Source organism: Toxotes jaculatrix, chromosome 17 (genome assembly GCF_017976425.1).
Source record: "Toxotes jaculatrix isolate fToxJac2 chromosome 17, fToxJac2.pri, whole genome shotgun sequence".
In the NCBI taxonomy this organism is placed as follows: Eukaryota; Metazoa; Chordata; class Actinopteri; family Toxotidae; genus Toxotes; species Toxotes jaculatrix.
The window spans coordinates 7,156,174-7,168,947 of NC_054410.1; the positions used below are offsets into that span (position 1 = coordinate 7,156,174).

General features: G+C 39.7%; 3 gene segments (V, D, J or C); 2 read left to right on the forward strand and 1 right to left on the reverse strand.

The window, feature by feature from the left end:
- The first annotated feature begins 255 nt into the window (after positions 1-255).
- On the forward strand, positions 256-770 carry LOC121197600. The segment is given in 2 exon segments: positions 256-301; positions 460-770. Coding segments are annotated over 2 exon segments (357 nt in total).
- A 2,494-nt stretch (positions 771-3,264) lies between these two features.
- LOC121196849 lies at positions 3,265-9,028 on the forward strand. The segment is given in 3 exon segments: positions 3,265-3,410; positions 3,503-3,825; positions 8,702-9,028. Coding segments are annotated over 3 exon segments (669 nt in total).
- Positions 6,672-12,774, reverse strand: part of LOC121196853 — a 34,130-nt gene continuing 28,027 nt past the window's right edge. Inside the window, 2 exon segments of the C gene segment in view lie at positions 6,672-7,215; positions 7,799-7,836. Coding sequence covers positions 6,893-7,215; positions 7,799-7,836 — 361 coding nt within the window.

Consider the following 12,774-nt stretch of genomic DNA (forward strand, 5'->3'; position numbering starts at 1 on the left):
AAACTAAAATTGTTATTGTGACTTTGTGCTGAGACCAGTTTTGACCTGTCACTGCTGTAACTGTGCTGACAGACAGATCATTTCATTTTGAATCTGACAGATGTTTTCTGTCCTCACACATACAAAGGCCTTGTTTGACTGTGCTGGGGGTGTTTTGAATGATTGCTGTGCATCACTGCTCCTGAACCACTTAAAGATGAACCTCTGAGCCAAGTCTTTGCCATCTCTCTGACAGTGAGATCAATCATAATGACAATGTTACTGACTTCACTTCTGACCGTGCTGCTGCTCACACTTCAAGGTGAGACGCAGTTTGTTTCTTTTACAACCTTACAACTTATTCACTGTTCAACTGAAGTCTAAGCCTGTACAATGTAAGTGAAATGTATTATCACTTATGTACTTAAATTGTACTTAACCTCACAGTGTCATCTTTTTTTTTTTTTTTTTAATTTCCAGGTTCAGGTGCCAGTCATTCTGTGACTCAGTCTCCTGCATCAAAGTCTGTTGGTCTGGGGCAGACGGTCTCTCTGAGCTGTACAGCCAGTACAGGAGTTGATGATGATCTCAGCTGGTACCTACAGAAACCTGGACAGCCTCCCAAACTGTTGTTTTACAAAATAAGTACACGTGCATCTGGTACTCCGAGTCATTTCAGCAGCAGTGGATCTGAACCTCAATTCACTCTGACAATCAATGGATTGAAGGCTGAAGATGCAGGAGATTACTACTGTATGGGAGCTTATAGGGGCCCAGTGTTACCACAGTGATAAAGAGTCATACAAAAACCTCTTTGAGTCAGGCCACATACAGTTTGCTGTGTTGCAGCTGTGAGTTTCTGTAGCAGACTGTGACATGGATGACTGGTTGACTGAACAGCACACTGTAGTTTCAGAGGAGTAAAACAAAGTGTTTTCACTCCAGTTCTTTTATTAAGTTGGTTTCAAAGAAACTGACCTCCATAAAATCTTTCCTTGACTTTCCATTACATTTATCTTACAACCAGTTGCTTTATAAAGCAAATTCTTATAGAAAAGTATAATAAACACAGAGAATAAATGGTTTACTATTATCAACACATTAAATTGAGTTGATATAGTGTAGTTATATAGTTATTTTCCCACCACATGGTTTCCATGCAGATCCACAATGTTAAATATAAGATTTACATGAACATGACATGAGGTTTAGCTTTTGTTCCTGCTGGAATGTGATAGAGGCAAAGCTTCAACCAAACCCAGTAATGATTCATTTTAGACTCCTCCATGCTAATCAAAGTAATGGCAACCAAGTATAACATGAGTGCACGAAAACACAAAGCTGAAATGTTTATTTCTCTTTCAGAGGAACAAAAATACATCATTTAACTGTGATACTGTCTGAATTTTCAAAAAAAAAAGGTATGAAGTTACATGAAAGGCAGAATGGCAGAAAATTACATGTAAATCAAATCTAAAGAAGAGCTTGTTGGATTTGATTCTAAAGGCAGAATTTGTCTCAGGACAGATTCGTGGCTGCCTCTCTACTCTGAGCAGCTGTCAGGGTCCAGGGTTTGAGTGACAGGGCTCTGTCCACTCAGACTGGCCTCACAGCTCACTGAGCCCGCCTTCCTCCACTGGTCTGCATTGAGGCTCAGGGTGCTGGACCAGCTGTAGTGACCGTCCCTCCCCAGGACCTCCAGGCTGTGTGACACCCCTGAGGAGGTGCTGTGGCCCCCCACCTTCCAGCCCAGCCTCCAGGCTGAGGGGAAGCCCCGGCTGGCCAGACACACCACTGTGGCACTGCCCTTCTCCACCTCCTCTCTGGAGGGGGGGAGGACGGTCAGAGTGGGCTGCACCACACCCACTGGAGGAGAGAGAGAGGGGGAGGAGAGGGGGGAGGAACGACAAAGGAATGAGAGTGAAGGCTTGGTAATAAAGAAACATGACTCACTGGTCATTTCTTGTATTTTATCAAATGAAACAGAAGAACGTGTTCTACTGTTGTTCTCATAAATCACTCAGCATCAGACCATCAACCACATGATTCAAGTGTAAATATAAATAAAAATGTTCACTGATAATGATTATTGATGATCATTGATGACATCTTCATATCTGTTTCATAATGTGTGACAGTGAATAACTCATCCCTGTGATGATTTTCTTCTGTTTAAACTGACAGAGCTGAAACACTCATGTGAAAACAGTTCAAACCTTTGTCATCTGTCTCTTTCACTTCCTTTTCACTACATGGAAAATGAACGAACCGTGAACAGAAAGCTGAGCTGCAGTTACGGATAACATCTTATTTATGTTTGACAGGAATCAAGATGAAATTTCAATTCTTTTTTTTTTTTCAGAATAGACAAATATTCAGTTTGACACATCATGTTCTGAAGAGTTTTGCCAAAGCATTATTCCAAACTGAATATTAGAAAAAAAAGTGTTTAAATGCTCTTAAAATTCATTATTTCTTGATACTACATCAACTTTGAAATCTACAATGTGTCTTGTCACAGTGATCATCAGATAATTTTTTATTTATAAAAAAATATATATAAATGACATGCAAAAAAGGAGCTTAATCATAGTCTCATTCAGTAATCTTTTTTTAACGCCATAGGTTGTACAGTATAAAAGTCTCTTGTACTTACAGTCAACGACGAGTTTGGTTCCTCCACCAAAAGTGTTCCACAGTGATACAAAGTCATTAAGTGGCCGTACAAAAACCTCCTGCACTGTGTTCAAGCATCTGTCTGCTGAAAAAACTCTCTGCTTATTCTGATAACACAGTAAAATATGTTTTTTTGTTAACCTACAAAGCTTAATTAATGATAAAGAAATAAATTATGCAAGACATGAATATTATTTCTTCACTTTTTTCAACCTTTCTGCACACAAAGTGAAACAATAACAGTCACTTTCCTTTCATAATTTTATACCAGCTAATCTGTGGTTAAATAAACATGATCCTTTGATGATCCATCCATTTTTCAGTGATATAGATTCATATTACACATCATTAAAACATATTGTGAACATGCAGTAAACATGAGCAGTAAAATTAAGGTACACCAATGGACATATCATACCAACCACAGTGGACACAAAGAAATAAATCCTAAAAGGCAGATCTATTAGAAATATTTTCATCCATTCCATTAAGTTCACAGATGTTTTTAATCCAAGCAGTATTTCTCCTGAGTTTGTGTCCCACGTTGGCTTCAGTGTGTTGAGAGCAGAGAAATGATTTCCATAGAGAGGAGGCTTTGCATGGTCAGCTGATCCTCCAGTGAAGTGAGAAGCTTTATAGTCCTGTGAGTTGAAGACTGCAGGACTCAGATCTGTCAGTCAACACAGCAGGAAGCACAATCACCATGACTGTCATCACCATCCTCATCTGGACGCTGGTCTGCTGCTGTTTCACAGGTTGATTGACTCAGCAACATTTCAAACATGATGTGCTGCCTGTTCTCTCATTTCTTTCTGCTGATCAATGAATGATTTGTGTTTGTCTGCAGGATGCAGCGGTCAGGTGACTGTGACTCAGCCTCCAGAAGTGACATTTACTCCAGGATCCACTGCCACTCTGACCTGTAAAACCAGCCAAGATGTTTACAGATACAGTGGTGGAGAACAGGGTATGTTCTGGTACCAACAGAAATCTGGAGAGACTCCAAAGCTCCTAATAAGATATGTGAGCACACGTGAATCAGGAATACCAGCTCGGTTCAGTGGCAGTGGAAGCGGCTCTGACTTCACTTTGACCATCAGTGGAGTTCAGACTGAAGATGCAGCAGTTTACTACTGTCAGAGTGTACATAATATAGGCAGTAACTGGCCGTTCACACAGTGATTTGTAGTCGTACAAAAACCTCCCTCAGTCAGACTGCAGAGACACTGAGCCGTTACAGCAGGAAGAGACTGTGACACAGTCCACTGAACACAGAGCTGACAGTAACCTCACCAAGCACAAACTACATATTTATATTTGTTTATCAGATAAAACATGCATATCACCATTTTTTTTATCACCTGCCTTTCTCTGTGTGCAGAGGTAACAACACCTGCTCTCCAGCACCTTGAACGCTCAATAAGTATTACATTGTATGTTTTTTTTTTTCTTTTTTGCCCAATTTGAACAGAACCAAAAAGTAGAAAATCATAAACTGTGTTATTACATGGGTTGGTGTCTTTGGAATTATGTGTTCTTTAAGAATTTGCAGGGACACCAAAGGAAACATTATTTTTTTAATATCAGATTAAACAAATATGAAAATGATTATCAAGATATTTTTCCGCTTGACGTCAAGGCTCTCTATTTCCCCCTTGTTTCCAGTCTTTGTGCTAAGCTAAGCTGAGTTGAATCAGAGACACGTCATGGAAGTGACTGTAGGAAATGGTAATAAAGTTCGACTTGGCAGGAAAAGCTTCTGCTGTTCCAGGTGTGTTTCAGTGAGTCTGAGCAGCAATGTGGATTCTGCTGAGAGAAATATTCTCTTTTAATAAACACATACATGAAGGTAAATGTTAGTTAACTCAATCATGAGCCACATAAGGAGGATATTGGGGTGGTGGAGGGAGCTGCCGCTGCAGACTGAATTTGCCTGAGTGTGATCACTAGAGTAACAGTGATGAAGTGTCACATCATAATGTCCACAATGTGCACCTGAATGAATGTGACGATGATGTGATGTTTTTAGATACACAGCTGTGAATGAGTGATTAATTGTAAAGCCTATTGCAACAGCTGGAGCAGAGAGTGTATTTCACAAAATGTTGAATTATTCCTTTAAGTTTCATTAATTAGATATAAAAAAAAACTGACTGTAAAATAGACTCACATCTTTCTGCTGAGCTGCACACATTACTTTCTAGTGTCAGTCCAACATTTGCTAACATGGTTTGTTATGATTGTTTGTCTCTGTGTTGTGTTATTTTGGGCTGTCTTGAATTATGTGTAATTCTTTGTTGACTGTTGTGGACTTTGAGTGTTTCCTGTTTAGTTTGAAATCCTGTTTGAGAGGTACTGTTTTTTTGTTCTTTCTTTTCTTCAATATGTCTTTTATTTTTGGAAGTCCTGTTACTTGTGTCTTTGTTCCTGGTCTTGTCTTGATTCCCACCTTTGCTGATTGTCTGCCCCGCCCTAATGTGATTCACCTGTTGTGTATTACCCCTGTGTATATGAGCCTCATTCTTCTCCTGACCCATTGTCAGTTTTTCTGTTCTTGCTCTGGAGTCTGTGTTGGTCTGTTGTTGTACCCTGGTCTGTGTCTCTTCTGAAGCTTGTACCTGTTCTTGCCCCAGTTTATTCATGTTGATTTTGCCTGAGCTTGGTATCTGTAGACATCCATGTGTTGCCTTCAAGTTTTGTTTTGCGTTTTGTACTGTACTTAAAATGAAAGCCTGTTCACATTTAAGACAAAAAAATCATCAAAATTAAAATTTTCCCAACAACTGAGTAAATAGCCAAATAAAAGACAGGATTGAGGTTCACTCTCTGTCATCGCTATTTCCTGTTTTGCATGAACAGGTGTGTGTTTGCCTTCTTAGATGTGTTTTGCATGACTTTTATGCATCACTGCTCCTCAGAGTTTAAGTTCATCTGTCACAGAGACTCTGAACTGTTTCCATTCACTCACACTGAGAACTGCTTCAGGATGATGTTTCCAATAACTCTGCTGATCGTGTTGGGTTTTCTGAGTCAGGGTGAGAGAATTCAATAATGTTTGGAGCAAATTCAGTCAGTGATCTCCTTTTTATTTTTTGTTCATGTTGTTTCCTCTTGTTCTCTTCAATCATGACCTGGACTCCTGTTTAATATGTTTAAAACATTTCTTTTTAATATTTCTCATTTCAGAGTCTTCTGCCAACAACTTTCTGACTCAGACTGACAAATCCAAGGCTGTTAGTCTTGGAGGGACTGTGACCATCAGCGCCACAGGGAGTTCAAATATTGGTGCAGATCTCAGTTGGTACCTTCAGAAACCTGGACAGGCTCCAAAACTGCTTATATACAGTGCATCAACTCTGAACTCGGGAACTCCGCCTCGATTCAGTGGCAGTAGATCTGGTTCTCAATACACTTTAACAATCAGTGGTGTTCAGGCAGAAGATGTTGGAGATTATTATTGTCTTGGTGCCCATGGTGGTGGAGTGTTCACACAGTGATTCAGAGCCGTACAAAAACCTCCTTCACTTTGACTGAAGTGAAAATGGCCTGCTGCAGGTGCAGAGGTCTGGTGAAGAGACAGTGAGAAGGATCAATGGTACAGTGAACACAAGAGTCATCAAGCAGAACCACAATGAATATAAATAAAACTGAAACAAATTCATAAACAGTTTCGAACAAGCAGCTTTAACTTAAATTCTCATTAAATCTCTTCCATTATGAACAAGGTTGTTGTTATAAATAAATGCACTGATAGAAAATGATTTCCATCAGTATTTCCATTAATACATTTACTTGTATGAGCACAAAACAAACAATTGACTGTCACATAAAAATGTGGCTTTCAAATTAAGAACATATTATTCTGATTATCATTATATTGTTAAATACAATGTAAATTAATGAATAGACACCAGACCTGAAGTTGATGGAAATCTGATGGAAAGATAAGGTGTGATCCAGTGTTCACTTCTCATGAATAATATGTTGCATAACAAACACAAGGACAGTGATTTATTACAAGCTGTAGTTTTATTTTATCAATTAGATTTTTGAATGACATTTTTGAAATAATAGCTATGAAGCAGAATATAAGTAAGATTAATTACAGAGAGCTGGATGCCCATTAAAACAGAATGATGAGTTTCTAGAAAAATGTGGATAGAGGAGATCTGTGGCTTCATCAAGATCTCTATCAGAGAAGCAGCATCATTTCCAGACAGGAAGTGTTGCTGAAGCTCTACTCTGAGCAGCTGTCAGGGTCCAGGGTTTGAGTGACAGGGCTCTGTCCACTCAGACTGGCCTCACAGCTCACTGAGCCCGCCTTCCTCCACTGGTCTGCATTGAGGCTCAGGGTGCTGGACCAGCTGTAGTGACCGTCACTCCCCAGGACCTCCAGGCTGTGTGACACACCTGAGGAGGTGCTGCGGCCCCCCACTTTCCAGCCCAGCCTCCAGGTTGATGGGAAGCCCCTGTTGGCAAGACACACCACTGTGGCACTGCCCTTCTCCACCTCCTCTCTGGAAGGGGGGAGGACGGTCAGAGTGGGCCGCACCACACCCACTGGAGCAGAGAGAGAGGGGGAGAAGAGGGGGGAGGAAAGACAGAGGAATGAAAGTGAAGGCTTGGTAATAAAGAAACATGACACACTGGTCATTTCTTGTATTTTATCAGATGAAACAGAAGGACTTGTTCTACTCTTGTTCTCATATGATTGATGATTGATGATTTTCTTCTGTTTAAACTGACAGAGCTGAAACACTCATGTGAAAACAGTTCAAACCTTTGTCATCTGTCTCTTTCACTTCCTTTTCACTACATGGAAAATGAATGAACCGTGAACAGAAAGCTGAGCTGCAGTTACTGATAAAATCTTATTTATGTTTGACAGGAATCAAGATCAAAATCTAATTTTATATACTTTTTTTAACAATCTAATGAAAAAAAATTAAACTATTGATGTTTGTTTTTGAGAATTAATTTTTTTTTTGTCAAAAATGTTTTGGCATACAAAAAGTCATTAAGAAAAACAGAAAAAAAAATTCAATCAACATTCAAAAACTGAACTTGATCACAGTCTCATTCAATATTTTTTAACACTTAAAACTGCTACATGTTGTTCAGAATAAAAATATCTTGTACTTACAGTCAACGACGAGTTTGGTTCCTCCACCAAAAGTCCACCACAGTGATACAAAGTCATGAAGTGGCCGTACAAAAACCTCCTGCACTGTGAACAAGCATCTGTCTGCTGAAAAACCACAGCTTTTTCTAGAAACACTGAAATGGTTTTGACTTTACTGAATATACACATCTTTGGTAATGACATGGATTGAAAAATTTATATCAACAGATTAATTTTTCTAATTTTGCTTCAAACTTCACCACCTGAAAGAAAAACAATAACAGTCACATTGTAACAGAGTCATGTTTTTCCCAATTTTCCATCCACTTCTACATGGTTGAATGGGTCTGATATTTTTAATCACAATTATTTACCAAATGATATTAACCACTGAAAAGACGTATTATTAACCTACAGGAAGCATAACAAGTAAATTAAAGGCAAACAGACATAAAAAAAAAATAAATTGGACACAAACATATCCATAAACCTTCAAATTTCCATTGAAAGAAATATTTTCTTCTTTTCCTCAGAGATCATATTTAGTGTAAATCCAAGCAGTATTTCTCCTGAGTTTCCCACATTTGCTTCAGTGTGTTGAGAGCAGAGAAATGATTTCCATAGAGAGGAGGCTTTGCATGGTCAGCTGATCCTCCAGTGAAGTGAGAAGCTTTATAGTCCTGTGAGTTGAAGACTGCAGGACTCAGATCTGTCAGTCAACACAGCAGGAAGCACAATCACCATGACTGTCATCACCATCCTCATCTGGACGCTGGTCTGCTGCTGTTTCACAGGTTGATTGACTCAGAAACATTTCAAACATGATGTGCTGCCTGTTCTCTCATTTCTTTCTGCTGATCAATGAATGATTTGTGTTTGTCTGCAGGATGCAGCGGTCAGGTGACTGTGACTCAGCCTCCAGAAGTGACATTTACTCCAGGATCCACTGTGTCTCTGACCTGTAAAACCAGCCAAAATGTTGCAACTTGTAGTGGTAGTCCATGTATGTTCTGGTACCAACAGAAATCTGGGGAAACTCCAAAGCTCCTAATAAGACAAGTGAGCACACGTGAATCAGGAACACCAGCTCGGTTCAGTGGCAGTGGAAGCGGCTCTGACTTCACTTTGACCATCAGTGGAGTTCAGACTGAAGATGCAGCAGTTTACTACTGTAAGAGTGTACATGTAATAAACAGTGCTGATGTGATCACACGGTGATTTGTAGTCGTACAAAAACCTTCCTCAGTCAGACTGCAGAGACTCTGAGCTTTTACAGCAGGAAGAGACTCTGACACAGACCACTGAACACAGAGCTGACAGTAACCTCACCAAGCACAATAAATATATCAAAACTAACATATTATTGCTAATTTTGAGGAATTCTTAAAAATCTAATGACACCACACCATATTCTGTTCCTCTCAGCTGTCAAATCGCATAAATTTTGCCCGATTGCACATTTCAGTCATGATTTTGTGAAAACCGTTGTAATAAAATTGATTGCGAAGGATTTTCATTATTGCAAAATATATATATATTCCCTTTTTTTCAAATTACTACATACTTTCATTCAAAAGGAAACAAAATGGCATTTTTCTGTTTACATGATCGTTTAAATCCTTAGCTGTTTGTGTGTTTCCACTTAAAAGTATCAGTTACAGTTACTGTTACTGTTACTCAGCCCCTCTAGCCCTGACACTTGCTCCTGTGGAGGGACTGGCTCTGCCTGTGGTCATGATGGTGGACCTTGCAGGAGTACAGCTCTCCTCCCATCCAGCGCTCCTGGCTCAGCCTCAGAGTACTGATGCTGCTGTAGCGTCCGCTCTTCTCCTCCTCTGAGCTGGTCAGGACCCCCTCTGTCACCTCTGTGCCGTCCACCTCCCAGCTCACCACGGCTCCCTGAGGAGAGTAGCCAGTCAGCAGGCAGGCCAGCGTGGCCGAGCCCCCAGAGAGCTGCTCAGAGGAGGGGGGAAGCAGAGAGACTGAGGGTCTGACCATGGAGCCAGCTGGAGAGGAGAGCAGAGACACACAAGGAGCAGATTAATGTCCACTGTAGGACAGACAACATTGAAAGTGATGACTGTTCTTCTGTGGGACTCATCATTAATCACTAAGAATTACACAACAACATGAAACATGACAAAGGTGGAAATGTAATGGTAAAGAGTCATTAATGATCATTAAGTGAAATGTTTACATATTCTTTGACATATTGTTTGACAGTAAATATCTCATCTCTGAAATGATTTTATTGTGGAAAAAAGTGTGATGTCTGTTAACAGTTAAAGACTTTGTCATCTGTTTGTTTCACTTCCTTTTCACTACATCAAACTAACGGACTGTGAACTCAAACTACAACTATTTTTGGAGTTAATGTAAATCCAATAATTGGTTTTAAAGGAATATTATATTTAGCTGAAATGTTCCTCAGATCAACTGTTCAATCAAATTTGTTTCAACAAAAATTTAATTCAAAATAGAATTTTAGATTATTTAATATTTTTGAAAATAAATTAAGAATAGTCAAATGTATAATGAGCCAATCGTGAAAAAAGTATTTCTCCTGAGTTTGTGTCCCACGTTGGCTTCAGTGTGTTGAGAGCAGAGAAATGATTTCCATAGAGAGGAGGCTTTGCATGGTCAGCTGATCCTCCAGTGAAGTGAGAAGCTTTATAGTCCTGTGAGTTGAAGACTGCAGGACTCAGATCTGTCAGTCAACACAGCAGGAAGCACAATCACCATGACTGTCATCACCATCCTCATCTGGACGCTGGCCTGCTGCTGTTTCACAGGTTGATTGACTCAGCAACATTTCAAACATGATGTGCTGCCTGTTCTCTCATTTCTTTCTGCTGATCAATGAATGATTTGTGTTTGTCTGCAGGATGCAGCGGTCAGGTGACTGTGACTCAGGGTCCAGAAGTGGCATTTACTCCAGGATCCACTGTCGCTCTGACCTGTAAAACCAGCCAAGATGTTTATTCTAACTGTAACAATGCTGGTCAGTGTATGAACTGGTACCAACAGAAATCTGGACAACCTCCAAAGCTCCTAATAAAATATGTGAGCACACTTGAATCAGGAACACCAGCTCGGTTCAGTGGCAGTGGAAGCAGCTCTGACTTCACTTTGACCATCAGTGGAGTTCAGACTGAAGATGCAGCAGTTTACTACTGTCAGAGTCTACATAATATAGGCAGTGAATGGCCGTTCACACAGTGATTTGTAGTCGTACAAAAACCTCCCTCAGTCAGACTGCAGAGACTCTGAGCTGTTACAGCAGGAAGAGACTCTGACACAGACCACTGAACACAGAGCTGACAGTAACCTCACCAAGCACAAACCACACATTCATATTTGTTTAACAGACAAATTTAACATGTTTTTTACCACTTAAAAAAAGTATATGAATTTATAAGCAGTAGCCAGGTGACGAATAATGAGCATGCCCTTTTCTGTGTGCAGAGGTAACAACACCTGCCCTCCAGCAGCTTTAAAGCTCAATAATTATTTCATTGTATCTTTTTTCTTTTTTCTTTTTCTTTCTTTCTTTCTTTTTGCCTAATTTGAACAGAGCAAAAGGTAGAAAAACATAAATAGTGGTATTACAAGGGTTTGAGTTTTTTTTTTTTTCAATTTTGTGCTCATTAAGAATTAGCAGGGAAACCAAAGGTAACATTATTTTTTTTTATTTCACATTTAACAAATATGAAAATTATTAATGTTTATCAAGATACTTTTTCACTTGACGAAAAGACTCGCTATTTCCCCCTTGTTTCCAGTCTTTGTGCTAAGCTAAGCTGAGTCAGAGACACGTCATGGAAGTGACTGTTTGTAGGAAATGGTAATAAAGTTCGATTTGGCAGGAAAAGCTTCTGCTGTTCCAGGTGTGTTTCAGTGAATCTGAGCAGCAATGTGGATTCTGCTGAGAGAAATGTTCCCTTTTAATAAACATGAGGGTAAATGTTAGTTAACTCAACCATGAAATATAAGGAGGATATTGGGGTGGTGGAGGGAGCTGCCGCTGCAAACTGATAACAGTGATGACGTGCCACCTGAATGAATGTGACTGGATGTTTTTAGATGCACAGTGTGAATGAGTGAATCACTGTAAAGCCTATTGCAACAGGTCGAGCAGTGAGTGTATTTCACAAAATGTTGAATTATTCCTTTCAACATTAAGTTTCATTAATTAGATATCAATCAAGAACATGACAGTAAAATAGACTTATCTTTCTGCTGAGCTGCACACATTACTTTCTAATGGCAGTTCAACATTTTCTTGTTGCTCACTGATGTTTTTGAAATTCAACCTTTCCTCAACAGGATTGTTGTTACAATATTTGCAAATCATTAAAACATTTTCACTTTACATGATGTAAGCTAGGAGTGGCATTGCATTACCACAAGACAGCAGCCTGAACTGAAACACATTCATTTAGTGACTGTATAAGATGCAAAAATATCCATAAATCTTCAAATAAATTAGTATAAAAATTTATTCTTTTCCTCAGAGAACATATTTAGTGTAACTTCAAGCAGTATTTCTCCTGAGTTTGTGTCTCACGTTGGCTTCAGTGTGTTGAGAGCAGAGAAATGATTTCCATAGAGAGGAGGCTTTGCATGGTCAGCTGATCCTCCAGTGAAGTGAGAAGCTTTATAGTCCTGTGAGTTGAAGACTGCAGGACTCAGATCTGTCAGTCAACACAGCAGGAAGCACAATCACCATGACTGTCATCACCATCCTCATCTGGACGCTGGTCTGCTGCTGTTTCACAGGTTGATTGGCTCAGCAACATTTCAAACATGATGTGCTGCCTGTTCTCTCATTTCTTTCTGCTGATCAATGAATGATTTGTGTTTGTCTGCAGGATGCAGCAGTCAGGTGACTGTGACTCAGCCTCCAGAAGTGACATCTACTCCAGGATCGACTGTCACTCTGACCTGTAAAACCAGCCCTGCTGTTCATTCTAACTGTAACAATGCTGGTCAGTGTA